General features: G+C 42.0%; 2 protein-coding genes across 2 annotated transcripts; both read right to left on the bottom strand.

Moving 5' to 3' along the window:
- Positions 1–905: 905 nt before the first annotated feature.
- On the bottom strand, positions 906–3,969 carry LOC138975327 (uncharacterized). Its single transcript, XM_070347982.1, has 3 exons — positions 3,695–3,969; positions 3,158–3,285; positions 906–2,779 (listed from the first exon to the last, which is right to left on the bottom strand). Exons 1-3 carry the CDS (start codon positions 3,889–3,891, stop codon positions 2,583–2,585), a joined length of 522 nt encoding a protein of 173 aa, XP_070204083.1. The 5' UTR covers positions 3,892–3,969; the 3' UTR covers positions 906–2,582.
- Positions 3,970–7,410: 3,441 nt separating this feature from the next.
- Positions 7,411–15,991, bottom strand: LOC138975326 (uncharacterized). The gene is made up of 4 exons (XM_070347981.1): positions 15,834–15,991; positions 10,647–10,793; positions 7,912–8,076; positions 7,411–7,553 (listed from the first exon to the last, which is right to left on the bottom strand). The coding sequence occupies exons 1-4, from the start codon at positions 15,886–15,888 to the stop codon at positions 7,426–7,428; spliced, it is 495 nt and encodes a 164-aa protein (XP_070204082.1). The 5' UTR covers positions 15,889–15,991; the 3' UTR covers positions 7,411–7,425.
- Between the last annotated feature and the right edge of the window lie 7,469 nt (positions 15,992–23,460).

The following is a 23,460-nucleotide window of genomic DNA, read 5'->3' as shown; positions in this document are numbered from 1 at the left end:
GTTCTGTTACCGTGAATGTGCGGTTGCGTCAGGAGGGGAAGATTGTGTGTGTGTGTGTGTGTTTGTGTGTGTGTGCGTGTGTGTGGGTGTGTGTGTGTGTGTGGGGGGGGGTGTGGTTGTTTGTGTATGTGTGTGTGTATGTGTGCACGGGTGTTTAGTAGGGTTTGTGTGTGTCCGTATGTGTGAAAATGGGTGTGTGCGTGCGTTTGTGTGTGAGTTTGTGTGTGTGTGTGTGTGTGTGTGTGTGTGTGTGTGTGTGTGTTTATGAGAGAAAGAGAGAGCGAGAGAGAGAGAGAGAGATAGATATTCGGCCTAGGTTTTGTTCTCAGTATATATTTTCAAACACCAGTTGGAAACACTGTGTGTATGTATGTTTGTGTGTGTGTGTGTGTGTGTATGTTTGTTTGTGTGTGTGTGTATGTGGGTGTTTGTGTGGTGTGTGTATGTAAGTGTACTGTACATATATATATTATGTGTGTGTGTGTGTGTGTGTGTGCGTGCGCGCGCGCGCGTGTGTGTGTGTTTGAGTGTGTGTGTGTGTGTGTCTGAGTGTATGTATGTGTGATGCGTATTTGTTTGTGTGTGCTTGGGCGCGCGCGTTTTTGTTTGTTTTTGTGCGTGCGTGTTTTTTTCTGGGGGGGGGGGGGGGAGGGTGGGCAATCGATTTGTATTCAGTATATTTGTGCATAATCCGGTTTGAAACTGTGCGTGTGTGAGAGTGTGTGTGTGTGTGTGTGTGTGTGTCTGCATGTCCATCTGTTTGTGTGTCTTGACAATCTCAAGTCACATCGCAATCCAAGAAGAGACTTCACACACACACACACACACCACCACCCTCAATACCGCCAGACCACCCACACGATCATAACAACAGCAACAACAACAGCAACAACAACAACACACTATTTCAACCTTTGCTGAAGTTTATTCCCACACGTTGAAAGGGAAGGGGGCATGACATGATAGCATTTCAAACTCTCTGTTTCGCTCAGATGAATATGCCTCGTGTCTTGTTCCCTTTATAGTAAAACACCGCGAGTTGGCCCGAGCGAGAGCATGTGGCCAGGCATGCTTAGGCCAAAAAAAAAAATAGGTCTGTTTACGGTAACCCGACCGACCCTAGTTTTTTCGCGCGACCCTAGACTTTTTTTTGGCATTTGGGGAAAAAAAAAAAAAAAAAAAAAAAAATCTTGTTTTTTTGGCAAAATAACGTAAAAATATGGTTTTTTGGAGAAAAAAAAAATTAAAAAAATCCCGACCTACCGACCCTATTTTTTTGGCCTATGTTACCGTAAACAGACCTATTTTTTTTTTTTGCCTTAGCACAGCAACAACACTGCAAGTCATTATGTCAGGAACACAAACACAAACTAACAAGGAAACGTAAAATCACAATTAAGACACTAAAACAAATAAGTGGAGTAGAACTCGGTGGCATCGCATCACAATTAAACAAATCCCACGACATTTTTTTTTACTTGCAAATAAACAGTTTGGTTGCGTGCAGAATAAGAAGAACATGTAGCATTTTCCGGATGTTTTCTCTCTCTTTCCCTTTTTCCCATTCTCTGGATCCTTTCTTTTCGAGTGTCGTTTCTTTTTTCCATGTCTCAAACCTTATCCTCGTTTCATTTATCTTGCGTTCTTATTCTGCACGCAACTCTTTTTTTCTCTCGAATTAACCCACGTATTGAAAAGGGAGGTAATTGGTCAAGCTCTCTACAGCCACGAGTCAAGATCGGTTGATATGGCTCACGTATGTGTGCGGGTGTAATTATAAGCTCTGTCCGTCCGTTGGTGTGTCTGTCTGTCTGTCTGTGCCTGTGCCTGTGTGTGCGCGGTGTTAGTTGTGAGATCGCTTTTTTAAAGTTGAAGCCCTTGGTTGATTCTTGGCAGTTTTATGCCCTTACAACAACAACTGAGTTATACATAACATAATGCAATATATAACTCAGTGCTTATAGCACTATGTTGTTTTTAACTCAATGTTTTCAGCAGTATGCTCTTTTGAACTCAATGTTGATATAACAACGCTCTTTTATAGCACTATGCTGGGTTTATTTTTAACTCGTTGTTTATAGCACGATGATGTATAAAATTATAATTCTTTCCTGAACGCAACGAGCGCTTCTAACCGATTTTGCTGACATTCTCCTGGCGGAGAAACTCTCAGTATTGACAAAGAAATGCAATTTGAATTTCCTGTGTGACCACTGTACCGTGCAGAGAGCTTGACCATAACCTCTCTATTCAAAAACAATCAAGCAACCACAACAAATTGAAACAAATCAAAACGATAACATTGATTTTTTGTTTAAAGGTAAGATTTCCATTGTCGCAAACAAAACCGCCCTAAGAATCTGTAACTGGTTCCGTCACTTCTTTGCAAAATGTCTCATCAGCCGGTCGGAACCAAGCACTGGATAGACTGGTTCATAGAAATCTCAAGCAAACCTCAATTTCAGCCAATGCGACCTAGCGCTTGGTCCCGTTTTCACCCAAATGAGCCCTTTCTCGTGAACGCCAGCCCCTGGTAACCAATCACAGATAGTTAGGAAGGCTTAGAAGTGGCCTGGGTTTTACTACGGATTACATTGAGCGGCTGCCGGCGAGGGCGGTGCGCAGCCAGAGCTAGAGGCCAGCGCAGCGATGTTACTGCACGCTGTGGCGGTGTTTCCACCGCAGACATTATTGATGCACATTCGGAACTTCTCCAGGACTTGGTCGTAAGTGGAGATGGCGGCCGCAGTGCCTTGGGTGGATTTTTGCACGCATATTCCTGAAGAGAAACAAGTCGCAAGAAACGAAATTACTACATTTAGTCAAAGTGTCGAACTCACAGAATCACAACTTGAGTGAACGAAATACTACTAGTATAATAGACTTCTGACAGAATCAAATTAAAATGCACACTGCTGTTTTTCCACGGAAACATTATAGCTTTATCCACCTATATAGCTATGTTTCTGGAATCAGGAAATGTTAAAGAGTAAGAAACAATCATGTGCTGATCATTTACTAAAATTCTCTCTCTCTCTCTCTCTCTCTCTCTCTCTCTCTCTCTCTCTCTCTCTCTCTCTCTCTCTCTCTCTCTTCACTTTCTTGAAGCACCTCCCCCTCACCCCTCACCCACCACCATCATTTAAGAGATACTCACCAAAGTTCTGAATATAAGGTTCGCAGACAGCAGCGGCGTTGTTCCGTTTGACATCACCGGCAGCGCCAGAGCCACATACGAACCTGACGGTATTTCGAATCATTCCGCAAACTGTTGCATGGGGACCCCTGGAAATGTGAACATGGGTCATTTTCATTTTCATAACTGTATTGTCCCATCGCTGGAAAATTCGGGTCGCTTCAACCCATTGAAAAGCTAGCAGCAACAGAGTCGCGCTACCCAGGTGTGTGTGTGTTAAGTTCTGATCAGCCACTTGCACCTATGGGAAAATGACTGAGGTCTCTTACGTGGCACTGTGGTTACACATCAAGTTGACCCGTGTCCGTCCCGGCCCGGATTCGAACCGACGACCCTAGGATCACAAGTCCAGAGCTCTACCAACTGAGCTACCCGGGTATCAAGGTTATTCTCCACCACACCACAATAAACACCGTATCACTGATAAATATATACACACACAAAAAAGGATTTTTTTTCTCATATATACAGTATATAAAATAAAATAAAGACACCTACTTTTGAAAGTTGGTCTCAGTAATGAACTGCATAAAGTAAGACAGTTGGCTCGCTGATGTCGACCCGACATTTTCCATGGTACCGTCGCAGTTGCCACACAAGCCGGGGTCACTGTTGCTGATAGGTCCAGGTAGATCCACCGCTGCGCCTCCGTAAGTGCTGTTTAAGGACACCATCAGGTTGTTGCAGCCAGCCATTGTCCCTGTGTTAAACCCGCCGGCATTGGATGCGGTAACTGCCGCGCCAGTCCCTGATACCTGGGGACCGAACAGCCACATTCATTACATTTGGGAAGGTCGTACAGTCACACCTGTCAATAAAGACCACCCCAAGAGGTCGATCAAAAGTGGTCGCAATAGAAGGGTTAATTATATTGGGAGGGGGAGGGGGGGAGTAGGTCCACCAAGGATCCTTTTGGCTGGTGGTTGCAACAGAGAGGTGCTCGCCAGGGCACTGACTTTCGACTGTATCTAATGGCGGTCCTTCATAGACGATTTCCGAAATAACTCTGTCAGGATTTACAAGCGGAAGGGAGACGAAGGAGCCCCTGAATCTGCAGACACATTTCACAACATCGAGAACACTCTCAACGCCTCCGACGGGCTGTATCCCGCGATCGGCACGAAAAAGCAACTCCGATGTTTATGCCATGAAGCGCGCGCACAATATGATACCCTTTTCTTTCGAAAATCAGCGTTCACGAGTTCATCAGAGTTCAGAATTGGTTGTGGAAAGGATCGCTGGCACGTATCACAACGTGTTTTGATCGAGGTCACGTGGGTTTGGCTTGAGGTCACGTGGTATTAGGAAGACACACGTGCTTAGCGAATACTTCCAGTGATAAGCAATTAAGCCATCCGTGGCGTTTCGTGGCTCCGATGATTATATTTTCGAAATAACTTGGTATCATATCCAGCGCTCGCCGCATAGCACACACATCGGAGTTGGTTTTTTTTAGTGCCGAGCGCAGCCCGTCGGAGGCGTGGAGAGTGGTCAGATGTTGTGAAATATGTCTGCAGTTTCAGGGGCTCCTACTCCTCCCTTTTTCACGAAGTCTGCATACCGAAAACTCAGCGCTAAAGCTTCTTGACGCCAACTTCGCGTAGTCCACTTGGTTTAAACATAAGTTTATTTTAACAAAGGTTACAATCATGACATGTATACAAAGTTCACAGAAACAGCAACAAGCTAGAAGCTTATAGTGGTGTTCCTGCATGACAGTACAACATAAGGCGGTAACGGCTGAAAAATTTGTCTCAATAAACCAAATCTATTAATAACGTAATGAACGTTGCATAATGATGATAAAGAAAGACAGTAAAGGAAGAAAGGAGGGAAAGAAGATGAATAAAAGAAGAGGGATGGGTAGGAGATGTGCAGAAGTTAAAGTTGTTGTCCGGCTTGTAGAGCATTTATTCTGATTTACCCAAAGCGGCCTGAACGTTTAATGAACGAGTGTACGGTGGAAAAAAATTTCCTGTTCAAATCTGTGGAATACTGTCTGTCTCCGTTTAAAAGGTGGGGGAGGTGAATTATGTGATTGGGGAGGGTACAGTTTAAATGAAAAGCAAGCAAACATGAACGAATGAAAATTGTACATCAAAAAAAAAATCAGTTTTAGAATACATATATAATATTTATGGTGTTAGCGAGTAAGAGATAGGGAGGGAGAGAGGGAGGGAGGGAGGGTGAAAGTGAGAGAGAGGGGGAGAGAGAGAGAGAGAGAGAGAGAGAGAGAGAGAGAGAGAGAGAGAGAGAGACGAGTAGACGTATCGATTTTGTTTTCACTTTACATGTTTATCTGTTCGAAACGGCCGGACTGTCCAATAAATTCTTGCACTGTTAAAAAGATTTTTTTGTTAATTTTTGTTTGCAAGGAGGGGTTTCCATGAAGTAGAATATCTGTGTGTATGAAGTTGTTGGTTAGTTTGTTGATTGTGTTGTTTCTTGCAGCTAAGTGTAAACGGCATTCTAGTAAGAAGTGTGTTGCAGTTTCTGTTCCATCACCACAGTCGCATACGCTATTTTCCGCAAGGTGTCGCTCAACTAAGTCTTTCTTTAGATCGCTGATATTAAGTCTCATTTTTGTGTGGATTATTTGTGTTTGTCGACTGCCACTGTAGAAGTAAACGGTAGTCCACTTCGCCCAGTTAAGGACAGGCATTTACGATGAATTTACTCATTTAATTTTGAGTCAACTATAAGCTAATTGTGGCTATGACTCAACTTGTTTGTTTTGTTTGCATACCCCAGAGGGGGGTTAAATTAAACAAAATTTGAAACTTAATAATGATAACTATAGTAATCCCGCAGCTGCTGCTGCTACTGATGATCGACCATCTCTTCCCTGCTTCCATGCGATTGCAAACAGACCGAAGTGGTTCTGTTCTGTTCACATATTGCTTTCAGTTCAATTGAATATCCTATAATTATAAGGGTCAAATCCCAAGAAACGTGTTTCCGTATTCCTATCCTATCACTCTACTCCTGCTTTATTCTTTCACATACATTTTTTTCTCTCTTTTTTTTTGTGCGTGATTAATGGACATCAGTTGTGGACCAGTTGTGAATTTTACTTATTCAATTTTTGCTGAATGCCTATCAAAGCTAATTCGCTTTAATAAGGCCTAACGGTTAACAAAAGAGAGAAGGACTATCAAACACAAAATGAACCTTTTTCGCAAGAAAACTAGCTAGTTATCAGCATAAAAGAAAAAGTCGCGTAAGGCAAAATTACTACATTTAGTCAAGCTGTGGAACTCACAGAATGAAACTGAACGCACTGCATTTTTTCACAATGACCGTAGTCCGCCGCTCGTGGAAAAGGCAGTGAAATTAACGAGCCTGTTAAGCGCGGGGGTGGTTGCGCTGTGCTGCATAGGACGCTTTTCTGTACCTCTCTTCATTTTAACTTTCTGAGCGTGTTTTTAATCCAAACATATCATATCTATATGTTTTTGAATCAGGAACCGACAAGGAATAAGATGAAATAGTTTTTAAAACGATTTCGGAAATTTAATTTTAATCATAATTTTTATCTTTTTAATTTTCAGAGCTTGTTTTTAATCCGAATATAACATATTTATATGTTTTTGGAATCAGAAAATGATGAAAAATAAGATGAACGTTAAGTTGGATCGTTTTATAAAAACAATATTTTTTTTACAATTTTCCGATTTTTAATGACCAAAGTCATTAATTAATTTTTAAGCCACCAAGCTGAAATGCAATACCGAAGTCCGGCCTTCGTCGAAGATTGCTTGGCCAAAATTTCAATCAATTTGATTGAAAAATGAGGGTGTGACAGTGCAGCCTCAACTTTTACAAAAAACCGGATATGACGTCACCAAAAGTATTTATCGAAAAAAAGAAAAATATATCCGGGGATATCATACCCAGGAACTTTCATGTCAAATTTCATAAAGATCGGTCCAGTAGTTTGGTCTGAATCGCTCTACACACACACACAGACACACACACGCACGGACAGACAGACTGACACACACACACACACATACACCACGACCCTCGTCTCGATTCCCCCTCTAATGTTAAAACATTTAGTCAAAACTTGACTAAATGTAAAAAGGACATAGGCAATTTACCTATGAGTGTTTCCAGAATGACGTTTGTCTGGGGGACTTTCGCATTATGAGCTGTGGAAAAGCAGGTCCCTAGGTTGACACAAACTCATTTACATAATATCACCACGTGTGAATTGAACGATATTGTTATCTGTCAAGCCAAGAGTTGCGCAAACAACTTACCGTTTGCACGCCATTGTTATTGACAGTGAATCTGACCGAAGGAAGTGACGACACCACTTCCACCTCCTTCACAAACACGCGATTACCCTCCGCTGAAAACATGAAATCAGCAGGTACAACAAAACGAGAGATACGATTCACGTGAAATCAGCATGCACATAAAGCAAGAGATACGATTCACATAAAATCAGCATGTAAATAAAAATGAAATCAGCATGTACAACAAAACCAGATATACGATTCACGTGAAATCAGAATGAACATATCAAAGCAAGATATACGTTTTACACACACACACACACACATACACACATACACACACTCACACACACACACACACACACACACACACACACACACACACACACACACACACACACGCACACACACACACGCACGCACGCACACACACACATACACTCACGCATACAGCTAACAAATTGAGCTCACTTCTCGGATCGGGATGAGCTAAGATCCTTTCGAAGAAGCAACCGCCCGCAGCGAAGCCTCTGGTGAGTTCGACGGAGCAGGGAAGGTTGACCTTAATGCTTGTGCCAGGGGTGGTCGACGGGTCGAACAGTTTGAAGACCGGATCAGCCAGAGCCGTACAGAGGCCTGGAGCGAAGACAGCAAGAATATTTTATATATATATATATACGAAAACGAGAAGAAGAAAAGAGAAACCAAGAGGCGAAGCCTTCAAGGCTCACGTAAGAAATCGACAAACAGTAACACAAACTCAATCACTCCGTCACACATACACACACACACACACACACACACACACACACACACACACACACACACACACACACACACACACACACACAGAGAAAGAGCATAGGTGAAACTGTGCAAGAAAGCGAGACACTAGATCTAGATCTGTCTGTCTGCATGTAGCCTACTTACAGGGACACGACTGCCAACTAGTCTCGGCCCGCTCAAAATAATAATGACCGAGACTTTCAGTACTTCCTTCGCGTGACGTCTAACCCTCTTACGTCATAATGTGACGTCAATGTAATGTGACGTCTTCAAATGTTAGAGTTTCTACCACAGACATACACACGCACGCACGCACATACGCACGCACGCACGCACGCACAGACAGACAAAGTTACGATCGCATAGGCTACACTTACGTGAGCCAACAACATCAGAGCGTTGGCCACTACAGTCAGACCTGTCTATAACGACGACCTGTCTATAACGACGACCTGTCTATAACGACGACCTGTCTATAACGACGACCTAAAGGACCGACCAAAATGAGTCGTTGTGGACAGGTGGTGGCTTGCGAAAGGTGGCCGCAAGGCTAGGTTCGACTGTACCCACCCTGATGTGTCTGAAAACACCTCCGCGCGGAGGGGTTTTGCAGCCAGCGCAGTGAAGATAAAGAGGGAACATTTTCTCGGCTCGCGCGGCAGCAAGCAGGATGTCTCTGGACTGTACCGTTATGGGTACACAGTAACGCCCAGGCTCCTAATATGAACCAGTTGTGACCTTTTCTGTATTTAATTTTTGCTGAATGTCTATCAAAGCTAATTCGCTATAAGTAGGCCTAACACTGTTAACTAAAGAGAGAAGGATTACCAAACATAAAAACGAAACTTCTTTGCAAGAAAGCAAGCTAATTATCAGCGTGAAACAAAAAGTGGTCCATATCAGGCAACCTTCACCTATTGATATGCAAGAATCTTCCAGGAACGAAAGGGCTTCCATAGTCTCGCCGTACACTTCAAGTGAAAGGATTGCGTTGTAAGATGTAAGCGCACAGTAACAATTTCGAATTTAATGGAATCATCGCTGATCATTCTCAAAGGGTGTACACACTGTTGACGTTAAGCCTGCTGCTTAATCATCTAGAACTTTCTCAAGGAAGGGAGGAAACTCGTGTCATACGAACCAAATGCTAAGTTTTGTTCTGGCGTTAAAAGGTCAAATTATGTTCATCCTAAAACTCTAACATTGACTCACAAACTTTTTAAATTTATGGGCCGCTTCAGAGCAAGAAACTCTAAGAATATTCTGGAACCTCGTGGGAGATGATAAACCTTGCTATCAAGACCAACTCGTGAATTCGTGTGAGATTAACCACTATGAACTATCAAAATGAAGTTGATCATTTAAGGATCAATGTTCTAGAAATGTACGAAGGAGGGGGTGATAACTCATACCAACAGAAACCCTGTTGGCAGGAATTCCATGTATGCTGACACTCTGACATAGGCCAACAGACATACAGAGTGTTGACAGACAAAATTACAGGCAGCCAACCAACTAGCGCAAAAGACAGACAACAGACAGACAGGCAGACAGACAGACAGACAGGCAGACAGACAGACAGACAGACAGACAGACAGACAGGCAGACAGGCAGGCAGGAAGGCAGACAGACTGAAATACAGACAGACAGGCAGGCAGGCAGACAGACAGACAGGCAGATAGGCAGACAGACAGGCAGACAGACAGGCAGACAGACAGACAGATAGACAGACAGACAAACAGATAGACAGACAGACAGACAGGAAGACAGACAGGCAGGCAGACAGGCAGACAGGCAGACAGACATACAGACAGGCAGACAGACAGACAGGCAGACAGACAGACAGGCAGACAGAGAGGCAGACAGACAGACAGACAGACAGACAGACAGGCAGACAGACAGACAGGCAGACAGAGAGGCAGGCAGGACAGACAGACAGACAGGCAGACAGACAGACAACAGACAGACAGGCAGACAGACAGGCAGGCAGACAGACAGACAGGCAGGCAGGCAGACAATGACAATGACAATGACAATGACAATGACAATTGCAATTCTTTATTTAACGAGGGTAGTAGATTAAGCAGTGGTCTGCTTTTTTACATCCAGCCCTCGCCCTAAAGAGGGACTAACTACAAAAATGAAATAAAAATACAAGATAAAAAATAGAAAATAGAAAACTAAAATTCTACATTTTAACAGATAACTAAAGTGAAAACACATTATACATATGTACACAAAATGCATTGCATTGAGGTAAATTGCGAGTTGATTGATGTGAATTAAGTGGTATAGTGCAGCTTGCACTTTCTCAACATCAGACAGACAGACAGGCAGGCAGGCAGACAGACAGACAGGCAGACAGACTGTCAGCAAGCCAGCCAGCCAGACAGACAGACAGACACTGTTGTTTTTCTCACATCTGCCAGAAGCAGCACATGCCACGCGCGGAGTGCCAGTCGTGCTTGGATTGCACACGCACATGTCCGTTGCCGCATCGCACACCGCATTCAATCCGCACGGAAGCATGCCTCCGTTGCAAAATGGTGGGGGCGTGGTTGGCTGACCTGTGAAAAAAGACAGAACAAAAATGTATAAAACAAATTATTGAAAGAAAGAATAAATGAATCTACATGTACATGTACATATCTCCGTTGCTACATCGCACACCGCAGAATATGTAAGCGCAGTGCTTTAAAGATGTCCATGTGGGAATGTGTAAGTGGGCGTAGTCGAATGTCCATGTGGGAATGTGTAAGTGGAGCATATAAGAATGCCCATGTGTGAATGTGTAAGTGGAGCGTATAAGAATGTGTAAGTGGAGCGTGGTCGAATGTCCATGTGTGAATGGGTAAGTTGAGCGTATAAGAATGTCCATGTGTGCGATGTGTAAGTGAGACATGGATGTGTTCATGTCTGAATGCGTAAGCACAATGCAAGGAATGTTCAGAGAGGTATGTGGGAGGTGTGTTTATAACCTGCCCTGTTATATAGTGATATATGTCTTATGTAAAATCAATGTCTTGTTTGTATTATTGTTATGTACCACGCCTGAATTTCTCTATGAGATAATAAAGTATTCTTATTCTTATTCTTATTCATTCCGCATGGAAGCATGCCTCTGTATGAAAATGATGGAAGCGTTGTCTGGTGTGTCAGAAAAGATCAAAAAAATAAATGAATTAAAAAAGTATTGAAAGAAAGAATGAATGATTGCACACACCACTTTCATTCCGCACGGAAGCATGTTCCGTAGAAAGAAAAATAAATGAAGAAGAAAATCATCCCCCCCCCCCCCCCCCCCAATAACAAAAAAACAAAAAAGAGGAAAATGAATGTACATGCACACGTGTCCGTTGTTGTATCACACATCACACCGCATTCGGATGATTGCCTTGGACGCAAAATAAATGTGGATTTGTTGTCTGACTTGTAAAGTACAGAAAGAATACCAATGCTTGAGTTCGTTTCCCTATTAGCTTTCCTTTTGTTATTTGATCATGTTTAAAGGCTCCCTCCGCCTCCCGTAAACCATCAGTTTCTGGCCACGGACACTGTCAGGCTTTTTACACACAGTAAAAACACCCTTTCGTTTAAACACTTACTGCTGGAGAACACCCTTGGTACCCTACATAAAGCGCGAGCATTTTTCGCGTGGACAGACGGATTTCTATCCAGACAAACCGGAAGCCTCGTTCTGGCACTAGCCCTAACTTTTAAAATCTAACATTGTTTAAACACGAAATAATTCTTTTATCATCAAAACAAAGTCAGTTCGAAGGTTTAAAAGTTTGAAAGTAGGGAGCCCGGATGTGTACGTGTCAATGAAGCAAACAGGGTGAATGGGTCGACCAGCACATGAAACTTGCAGCTCTTTTAAATTAATGACGTGGAAGTGGGCTACCAAAAACGAAAGAACTTTGGCTTTTTTTTATATATTTTTTTTATATATTTTTTTTTATAGATGCTGGTCGACTGAGATTTCAACCATTTGATACTGTTAGTTGCTGTGTCTGTGTAGCTTGCGTATTGCGCGTATACACACGTACTTCCGTGACAAGGATATTATTACATCAAATGAGCTGTATCTTATCATTGCCAAAGCAGACGATTTTTCCCATAACTGCTAGTTTCTTTGAAGACGCCGCCACTCGGTTTGTTTCACTATCAGTCATTTGTTGTATTTTTGAGTCAGAGGTACACAATAAGACACTATTGCAAGCTTGCATTGAAACCATAAACTGAGAATTAAATTCATCACGTTTGTAAAAAAAGAAAAGAAAAAAGGAAAGTGGGTCACACGGGGCCAGGACGGCTCTGGGGTTAAATAAACCATGAGAACTGGTGTGTGGTTTACGCATGCTAAATTTCCATTGAAGCGAACTGAGTCATATAATGCTGTTAAATGCTATTGCAAGTGTGTTCCATAAGGTTAGAATTGCTTATTTTGTGAAAGATTCCATTGTTCTGAAAGCCTCATGTGAGGCGGAGTGGGGCTTTAAAACTGAACAAAATGTTGTTCAAACCATAGAAAAAAGAATAAATAAAAATGAATGAATAAATGAATGAATGAATGTATGAATGAACACATCATGGAAAGAATCAATGTATGAATGAATGAATAGATAAATGATTCAACAAATCAAAAGAGAAAGAAAAGAAAGGATGGATGGATGGATGGATGAAGACAGAATAAATAATGATAATTGAGAGAAAGACATGAACCTTTGGCGAGCAAATAATAGAATTTGTATAAATGTATTGATGAGTAAATTAATAAATACAAATAAAACAATAAATGCACACAATCTTGTTTAAACATAAAACATTTTTTGGATAAAAATAAATACAGAACCATGTGGAATTATTTTTTGTTAAAGCAAAAAATCAGAATCAAACAAAACACATATTGATGAAGGTCAAACGAATGAATAAAGAAAGGGGGAAAAAGAACGGTTGTTGGTTGTAGGTTTTTAACGTCCATTCAACATATGTGGCTGTGCGGGACCGACTCTATTTTCTTTCCGTTCTTTATTTACACGGTGGCCCCCATTGTTTTGCGTACTGACTCGACTGGAGATGAAGTTAAGTAAACCAAACTCATGATTATTGTGGACAAAAAGTCGTTATAGGTCTACTGATGGTCGGTCGTATGTCGCAACAGAGAGGGAGGACGTAATATAGAGGTAAGAAATACTAAGAAATAGAAGGTAAAATAATCCGTCAGAGAAAAATGGGTCGTAATACTGAGGGAGCCGTAAACTAAAGGGGCCGTCAAAGGAGGTACCACAGTATTCACATTAAGGTGTTACAAAAAAACCCGCGAGTTTTTAGAAAGCTCATATCTTTTCACGTGTGTTACCTCAAGTCTGGTTAAAAATCTTTATCTCCTTTAAAAATCTTGTATCTGCACTGATAGTGTTTGTCGCGACTGAATTGCTTTAATGTTTGTCGCGACTGAATTGCTTTAATGTTTGTTGCGACTGAATTGCTTTAATGTTTGTCGCGACTGAATTGCTTTAATGTTTGTCGCGACTGAATTGCTTTAATGTTTGTTGCGACTGAATTGCTTTAATGTTTGTCGCGACTGAATTGCTTTAATGTTTGTCGCAACTGAATTGCTTTAATGTTTGTTGCGACTGAATTGCTTTAATGTTTGTCGCGACTGAATTGCTTTAATGTTTGTCGCGACTGAATTGCTTCAATGTTTGTCGCGACTGAATTGCTTTAATGTTTGTCGCGACTGAATTGCTTTAATGTTTGTCGCGACTGAATTGCTTTAATGTTTGTCGCGACTGAATTGCTTTAATGTTTGTCGCGACTGAATTGCTTCAATGTTTGTCGCGACTGAATTGCTTTAATGTTTGTCGCGACTGAATTGCTTTAATGTTTGTCGCGACTGAATTGCTTTAATGTTTGTCGCGACTGAATTGCTTTAATGTTTGTCGCGACTGAATTGCTTTAATGTTTGTCGCGACTGAATTGCTTTAACGTACACACACTTGATGAGGGTGTTTTCAATGGTCCATGGTTTGTCACATCTACAACAGTTCGAATGACCGATTATATTTACATGCATAATGAGGATTGTACGACAATTTATCCTACATACCTGAGAGAGACCACTCATTACATAACAATATCGTTCAAACCACACGTGTATATATCATGTAAATGAGGTCATGTCAAGCAAGTCTGGCAGGGACCTGCCTTTTCACTGCCAAAGTCACCGAGACAAACGTCATTATGGAGAGAAAAAAAAAGGCGCTCGCTAATTCCCCTCGATGAATTTTTAGAACTACACGTCACGCTACACTTTCCAGAGTGACGTTTCTTTGCTTTGATGTAAGAGATTGCACGAGGCAATGGAAGAGATCGAGGTTCCAAAAGAAGCGTCTTCTCGACTGCGGGACGTTTTAAAAAATAAACTACACGTAAGCACAGTATGTGGGATAAACAGAATACTACGTGCCCAGGGCCGAACCAAGTTCGTTTGAGGGGGGGGGGGGGGAGGTTGCAACTGAAGGAAGGGGTCCAGGGGCCGCCGAGGCCCCAGTGGGGTGCAGGGGCAACGCCCCGCTGGGGGGTCTGGGGGGCCACGCCTCCCAGAAGCCGAGAAAATGTTGCATTTGTGAGGTCATTTTTTGGTCTTTCCTTGCAAATGGGAATCAAAAGTACACATTTTCAACAGTAACAAAATACTTCAGATATATTTATTTACCATAGTGGTTCAGTGGAATAATCCCAAAGACATATATGCCTGGTAAATAAGTCTGACATTTTTTTTTCTTTTCTCCGAGAGGTACATCGGATGGCCAGGGGGGGGGGGGGGGTCCGGAACCTACGAACCCCACCCCCCCCCCCCCCCAGACTCCGGCCCTGCGTGGCTTGCTGTGTCGTACCAGATTTACACTCATTGCTTTTCAAATAGTGAACAGCTCGCATTCGCTCGCAGTTTAATAATTTAAAAAAAAAAAACTCGTGTAAATCTGGTACGATACAACAAGCCATGTGGTATTCTCTATATCCCACGTTGGAATAACCAATTTACATGCTAGAATGAAGATTGTACGAGAATACCTGCAAGTTGGTGTGACAACGCGGATAACATTTCGAGATAGAAAAAGAAACTTAACGTTTGAAGGCATATCTAGCATAAGGGAAACAACCCTTTCAACATATAGCATTGAATTTTTCAGGAACTTTGGAAAATTTCCGAAACTTCCAAATAATGCCAAAGAATATAAATTATACCGTTATTAGTCTTCCTGTTTCAGATTTCCAAGATCATAAATCCTTGAAACACTCCTGCTACCGCTAGCAGTCTTCTTGTTTCAGATTTCATTTTAAAGAACATAAACCCTACCATCCTTCACTGGTGTTATTAGTCTTCTTTCTTTCTTTCTTTATTTGGTGTTTAACGTCGTTTTCAACCACGAAGGTTACTATCGCGACGGATTAGTCTTCTTACTCTAAAGCTTATGATGATGATGATGATGATGATGATGATGATGATGATGATGATGATGATGATGATGATGATGATGATGATGATGATGATTTTTTTTGTCAGATAATTTTTTCTCAGATGAGTAAAAACATCTTACCCATCACTCCCGACAGGAGAAGCAGGGAAGGGAAGAGAACCGCGACGGACTTCATGATGTGCGAGAGAAGAGGTCGACGTGAAGGAGTTGTCGGACTACTTGAAGCTTGCACCAACTCTTCGTTTTCTCTGCCTTTTTATTCTTCCTCCTCGCATGTGACAGCTGGTTTCTTTAAACAACAACGTAGAATGTTTTTAATCTCGCCTTGTTGGTTATCCTTTGGTATCAAGCAGAGATGGATTATACAGAATATCTTACCACCATTCTAGGATCTACCAAGCAGGGCTGCCAGCGTCGGCGGATTCATAACAAATATCTTGCTGTTACGTGACGTATCAAGCAAGGGAGGTTTAAAAAAAAGTCTAACTAAGCTTACCAGTCTGCGATACCATGCAGGGCTCGAAAGCTGTAGAATTATCTTGCTGTTACTTTGAATCAGCAAGCAGGGATATATTACGAGAAAAAAAAACCCAGACATTTCTTGTTTTATTATTTCTTATTCTTTTTTTCGCACGTTGCGGGGAGGGCAACTGAGAAGGGGGATGAGGAGGGGGGGGGGGGTGGAGGGTGTTACACTGACGTCACAGTGTAAAGGCTGTGAGGTAACTGAGTGCCCCAGTGAGTCACAGTGTGTGATCAGTGAAACCCCATAGAAATCAAAGAAATAGAATGAAATTTGACCCCCCCCCCAACACACACACACACACCAGCAAAAAAATGATTGAGACGGAGAGCGTCTTTTTAAAACAATTACCATACTTTGAAAGAGTGTTATAAGAATAACTTGCAATAAAAATTAAACACAGAAGAGAAAATCTTTACCCCCTGACTGCCGGGGGAAAATGTAGTCAGCAAATATAGCAATCAAGCCAAAACAATCCGCCCAAAGCTTTACAAAAGTTGTTGTTTTTGTATCCCAAAAAATCCAGGGTAGGCAATCAGAATGCATTGAGTCAAAGAGCGATTTAAAGCGGTTGATTCCCTTGTCGGAGTACATGTAATTGTTTTTGGGTATATCATTATAAAGTCGCTTGTTGTTAATAAGAAACGAACATATCAGTATTTCGTTGTCAATGGGCCCTCCAGCTTATACAAACGTTTTTGCTGTTTTGAGAAAATCGAGAGAAAAAAACTGCTTTAAAATTCACCGCATCAAATATAGCTTTAATTTAGTCATGGCGGCTTTATAGTTTCTCTGGAACAGTGCAATAGCAGTCTAAATTTGTCAGTTGTTAATGATATTCTGATACAACTGGGAAAATGTGGAGAGACAGGAGCTTTTCATCCAAAATAGGATCGTTTCATCCAAATAATCATCCAGAATCTATATATATATATATATATATATATATATATATACGACTAGTGTCTGTCTGTCTGTGTGTCTGTGTGTCTGTCCGCGATGCACGGCCAAAGTTCTCGGTCGATCTTTTTCAAATTTGGAGACCGTATTCAGCTACACCACGGACACAACCTCATCGATGATATATTTCAACACGTGCTCTCAGCGCGCAGCGCTGAACCGATTTTGGTTTTTCTGTAGATCCACTATATCCATTCCCAGTAACTCTTCCTTATCTTCTCCTGTGTTTTGTTTTGCGCGTTTATCTCCCTTCCTTCGTGTGGCGTCAATCCATATTCCCGTTACTACGTTACTATTTTTAGAAGGTCACTGCACGTTACTTTTTTTAGATCTCCCTTCCTTCGTGTAGCGTCAATCCATATTCCCGTTACTACGTTACTATTTTTAGAAGGTCACTGCACGTTACTATTTTTAGATCTCCCTTCCTTCGTGCGCCGGCGAAGCCGGCGTACACCCGGCAAAGCCGGGTCCCAGGCGCAGCCTGGTATTCGGCTCTACTTCTTCCCGGCGAAGCCGGTACCCGGCGAAGCGAGTAATCATCTAGTTAGAATATATATACGAGTTCCGTTTGTCACCTAATCTTCAGTAGCCATTTTTCATATTTCTGAGAAACTTTTTTTAGCAGGCTAAAAACACAACAGAAGCAACCTGTATTTTTCATGTAAAGTCATAGTTTCCGTCTAAATGTGACACGAAAACCTCGTAAGTTTCATCCGAGCGTGTGGTTTTTTGGCGCTCCCTTGAAACAAACTAAGAAACGAGTTTTCTTCTCTAGAGCTTTTTTCTCTATCTAAAAAGCAGCAGGAGATATATATAGAGAATACTACATGGCTTGCTGTGTCGTACCATATTTACACGAGTTGTTTTTTTAAATATTGAACTGCGAGCGAAAGCGAGCTGTTCACTATTTGAAAAAGCAACGACTGTAAATCTGATACGACACAGCAAGCCATGTAGTATTCTGTTTATCCTACATACTGTACTTACGTGTATTTCACTGAAAATGTCCTGTAGTCGAGGCAGCTAAATTGAAGACGCTTGTTTTGGAACCTCGATCTCTTCTAAAGCTTCGTGCAATCTATTACGTCAAAGCAAAGAAACGTCACTCTGAAAGTGTTGCGTGACGTGTTAGTTCTAAATAATCATCGAGGGTAATTAGCTACAGATCTCTGATTAGCGAGCGCAATTTGTTTTTCTATAATGACGTTTGTCTCGGTGACTTTGGCATCATAAGCAGTGGAAAAACAGGTCCCTGCAAGACTTGCTTGACATGACCTCATTTACATGATATACACACGTGTGATTTGAACGATTATTATCTCACGGGTGTCTCTCTCACGTATGTGGGATAAACGAGCTTTTCTCACCACATGCAAAAACAAACAAGGGCGCTAACTTTTGTTTTAGTTCCCAAACCTCAAAAATTTAGACTGATACGATTTTTGTGAATTAAAGCGACGATATACATTAGCTACTGTCCGCGGGTTTCGTTTTTACGAACATGAATTCATGAGAAAATATAGATAAGGGTGGGTTTTTTTTCCTGATCACATGCACCATGATTTTAAATGACACGACGACGGGCACAGTGGCGTGGTGGTAAGAGGTCGGCCTCCTAATCGGGAGGTCGTGAGTTCGAATCCCGGTCGCTGCCGCCTGGTGGGTTAAGAGTGGAGATTTTTCCGATCTCCCAGGTCAACTTATGTGCAGACCTGCTAGTGTCTTATCCCCCTTCGTGTGTACACACAAGCACAAGACCAAGTGCGCACGGAAAAGATCCTGTAATCCATGTCGGAGTTCGGTGGGTTATGGAAACACGGAAATACCCAGCATGCCTACTCAACGAAAGCGGAATGAAGCTGACTATGCTCTCAGAGTATAGTGTGGGAAACCCAAATGGGCAAACGAGCTCACACGTCACCAGAAAATTCTGGAACGCTGTCAAAGAAGAAGAAGAAAATGACACGACCATCAGTGCTTCATTTTCAGTGTTGCAGTCATATCTGTGGCACTGGGAAGACCCTGAGAGTCAACACCAGGATTAGAGTGAATGTTCAGGGAAACAGTTGTGAAAGCAATACCTTCTTTCAAAAATATCTAGGGGTTACATTTTGTTGGATCTCCAATATAAAAACAAACAAACTTGAAACTAATCTTAACATTTATGAACAGGGTTGTATGTTGGTTTTTGTTGTGTGTGTGTGTGTGTGTGTGTGTGTGTGTGTGTGTGTGTGTGTGTGTGTGTGTGTGTGTGTGTGTGTGTGTGCATGTGTGTGTGGTTTTTGGCTCACGTAAGTGTAGCCTATGCGATGATAAACTTTGTCTGTCTGTGCGTGCGTGCGTGCGTGCGTGCGTGCGTATGTATGTATGTGTGTATGTCTCATTGTCTGTGGTAGAAACTTTAACATTTCCGAGTCTATGGATTACGTCAGTCTCGGTCAAAAGTGTTCGACGTGTGTGATAGAAACTATTTGAAGACGTCACATTATGACGTAAGAGGGTTAGACGTCACGCAAAGGAATTACTGAAAGTCTCGGTCATTGTTATTGTGAGCGGGCCGAGACTTCTTGGCAGATCCAGGGTCTCGCTTTCTTGCATAGTTTCACCTATGCTTACTGTGTGTGTGTGTGTGTGTGTGTGTGTGTGTGTGTGTGTGTGTGTGTGTGTGTGTGTGTGTGTGTGTGTGTGTGTGTGTGTGTGTGTATGTGTGACGGAGTGATTGAGTTTGTGTTACTGTTTGTCGATTTCTTACGTGAGCCTTGAAGGCTTCGCCTCTTGTTTTTTTAATTCTAAAGTGCGTCTGCGTCTAGCGAAAATGAAAATTTAAAAGTAGGGGTTCTTAACCGTCATATACGTTACCGGTTATTCCTCGTGATCGGGTGTCGTGAGGTGAAATGTAGGCACCCGTCACAAAAAAAGATAGAATTTTAATATCCTACAGGCTAAATCTTTCGCATGATACGGGTTATATGATAATTCGAGTTTTACGCCCTCGCGGCTTTTGATGAGATACACAAGTGTATGCGTGTTTAGGTGGTATCAGCCATCAGCACTTATGGCAGAATGACCTAAGTCTTTTACTTGCCACTGTGGTGACCCGGGGGTGGGACATGGCTACCCTCTGTGGGTCTGCATATAAAGTTGACCCGTGTCCATCCCGACCTGGATTCGAACCTGCGACCTTACGATCACAAGTCCAGTCCTAAACGTTACCGTCATATATCAATGTTACCGTAGTTACCGTCATATATGTTACCGTAGTTACCGTCATATATGTTACCGTAGTTACCGTCATATGTTACCGTCATATATATATATCTACGTGATGAAGCTCAATTTGTTGTGCACTTAGATAGCACGGGTATGTGGCTTTTTTACGCCGCTCTGTCTGTCTGTTTGTCTGTCTTTTTATTAGACTTGTATCTCTGGTACTCTGGGTTCAATTGCGCTGACATTTGGTGAGTAGCTTGGAATTGTGGTGCATACGGTGTGTGCCAAATACTAGGTTCCTAGCTGTAGTAAAACTGCCAGTGTATGAGCTGTACCCGCCTTTACACAGCGCCAGCCAGGGAACAAATCTGTCGTCGTAAAAATGTGCAGTAAGCAATTTAGAATCCCTTAACAGCTAGTGAAACCTTTATTCACGAAGCTTGGGTGTGTAGGGGAAGGGTTCCTAATATGGACCGGCTCCTAATATGGGGCCACCTCCTGTTCTGACAAACTAACGGCGCTAGAGCGCTCAAAAAAGTTTTATTCGCTGTATTCACCCTCTCTGGATAACTTGCACATGTCAAAACAGTTGCAGAAACACAAATCTCAAAACCGTTAAGCTTTTTCTCTTTTTTTCACTTTTGGCAGCGTTCACTCTAAATTTGCCGCCTAAAACGGACTCGTTTCTGTCCACAGCCAAAGCTTTTATCACACAAAAATTGCTATATATGACAGCTAAGACTGTATGTGTTACATTTTAGCAGTGTTGACCCCGAGTTTCAACTGCAAACAAAAAATAATAGCAAAATCTCAAAGTATGTGCGAGTCCCCTAATATGGACCACCTTCAACAAATCGAAGAAAATAAAAGCTAAAGGCTATTTTCATTAATTTATTAAGAAGCTTGCTGGAAATAACCTATAACTAGCCCTCGAGATTTACAAAAAAATATAACAAAATATCTTCTTTTCGTGGAAGCTGATAATTTCACTTATTTTCACTCTGTTTTTGATAAGCTTCTTTAGTTTCCTGGTGTGCTTCAAATAATGCTCTCATCAACCCGAAACAGATAAATCTAAACGATATTTTGATTAGTCTGACTTGTACACTAAGTTGTATCATGTTATTTTGAAGTATATGGGGCTTTTTACAGTGATTCGCGAAGGCCGCTTCTCTGGTCCATATTAGGCGCCCAGGCTCCTAATATGGACCATTTGTGATTTTTTTTCTGTATTTAATTTTTGCTGAATATCTATCACAGCTATGTCACTCTAATTAGGCCTAACGGTTAACCTAAGAGAGAAGGACTACCAAACACAAAATGAAACTTCTTCGCAAGAAAACAAGCTAGTTATCAGCATGAAACAAAAAGTGGTCCATATTAGGAGCCCTTCCCCTACACTAGTCAGATTATATATATTTTAATCCGTTTTATTTCTTCTAAATCACGACTAGAATCTTGTGTTGTGAACAATGAGACTATACAAAAACACAAGCATTGAACAAAAACAGAAAAACTCACAACAAAATATTGGTAACCTTTTAAACCTTCTGGCCTGAGGTAGACGAACCCGAAAGTGGGTGCCACCCAAACGAGAGAGAGAGCAAACCGCGTGTTCTGATTCGTTGAAATCACGACACATCTCAGTTTCAACCAATCCGACACAGCGGGTAGCTCCCGTTTGGGTGGTAACTTTCTCGTGCCCCTCAACCCTGGTCGCTTCTTATTCAAAGACATTGAGTACAGTACGTAGGTAATACCTACTCCCTCCCACCCCTCCCTCCCTCCCCCCTCCTCCTGTCTGTCTGTCTCCCGGCCCCCTCCCTCTCCCTCTTACCCCCCCCCCCCCCCCTCCTGTCTGTCTGTCTCCCTCTAACTCTCAATATACGCATTTTCGTTTTTGCGCTGAAATTGTGTGTTGAGGTTGATTTTTTCACTCATAAAATTTGCTCTCTGTGAAAATTAATCTGAACTGATCCAGCTTTAATCGTTTGATCCCTTTTTCTCTCCGCAGGTATCATTACTGAATTTGATGACGCACACAGCAGCAGCTGTCGCACAAAGAAGAAAAACTCTAGGTAAGAATAATTAGCTTTCTCTGCAACAAATTCAATTTCTCCAATTGATCAGCACAAAAAACAGAAGAGCAATTGACAACATAATTATTTGACTACAGTATTTCAAAATCTTTGTTAAAATCATATCGTTTGTGGCTTGGCTAAAAAAGGATTTTATTATTTTTTATTGTAGGGGTGTTGGCTTTATATTTTCTTCACGAGAAATACGCGTATGTCTGTGTGTGTGTGTGAGAAAGAGAGTGTTAATTACAGGTATGTTTGTACCTTTGACTTTGTGTGTGCGCTGGGTTAGGAATGAACACACACACATACACAATAACACTCAAGCATGAACACAAACACACACACACACACGTAAAGAAACACACACACACACACACACACACACACACGTAAACACACACGCACACGCACACACACACACACACACACACACAAACACACCACATTTACTCTCGGTTAGTATGAAAAAGCAACAAGTTTATTTTGCTCTGGCCGGACCAAGTTCGTTTGAGGGGGGGGGGGGGGGGGGGGGGGGGTTCCCAACTGAAGGCAGGGGTCCAAAGTCCACATTTTTTTTCTCTGAGAGGTACATTGGATGGCCAGGGGGGGGGGGGGGGGGGGTTCCGGAACCCCAGGAACCCCCCCCCCCCCCCCCCCCCCCCCAGATCCGGCCCTGGACTCTGAGAGCAGCAAACAACGCAACAATAAAATACACATTCAACGCAGTCTTCTTTTCTAATCAATTCTTGATTATCATATATTTTTGCCAAGTTTTGTACAGACATAAACATAATGGTGTCATCACTTTTCATAGTTTTAACCATCACAATCCACAGAAATGAGAAAATGTTAAAAGAAAATGTTCAAAAATAACTCAGTCCAAATAATGCATATTTTCAAAAGAAATCAAACGGCATTATATAGAGCGGACACAAAAATGCACATGGGCACTCATATCTGTCTTCACTGAACA

This window comes from Littorina saxatilis, linkage group LG9, assembly GCF_037325665.1.
Source record: "Littorina saxatilis isolate snail1 linkage group LG9, US_GU_Lsax_2.0, whole genome shotgun sequence".
Taxonomy (NCBI): domain Eukaryota; kingdom Metazoa; phylum Mollusca; class Gastropoda; order Littorinimorpha; family Littorinidae; genus Littorina; species Littorina saxatilis.
Note: the sequence above shows the minus strand (reverse complement) of the source record. Positions and strands in the feature narration are given on the sequence as shown.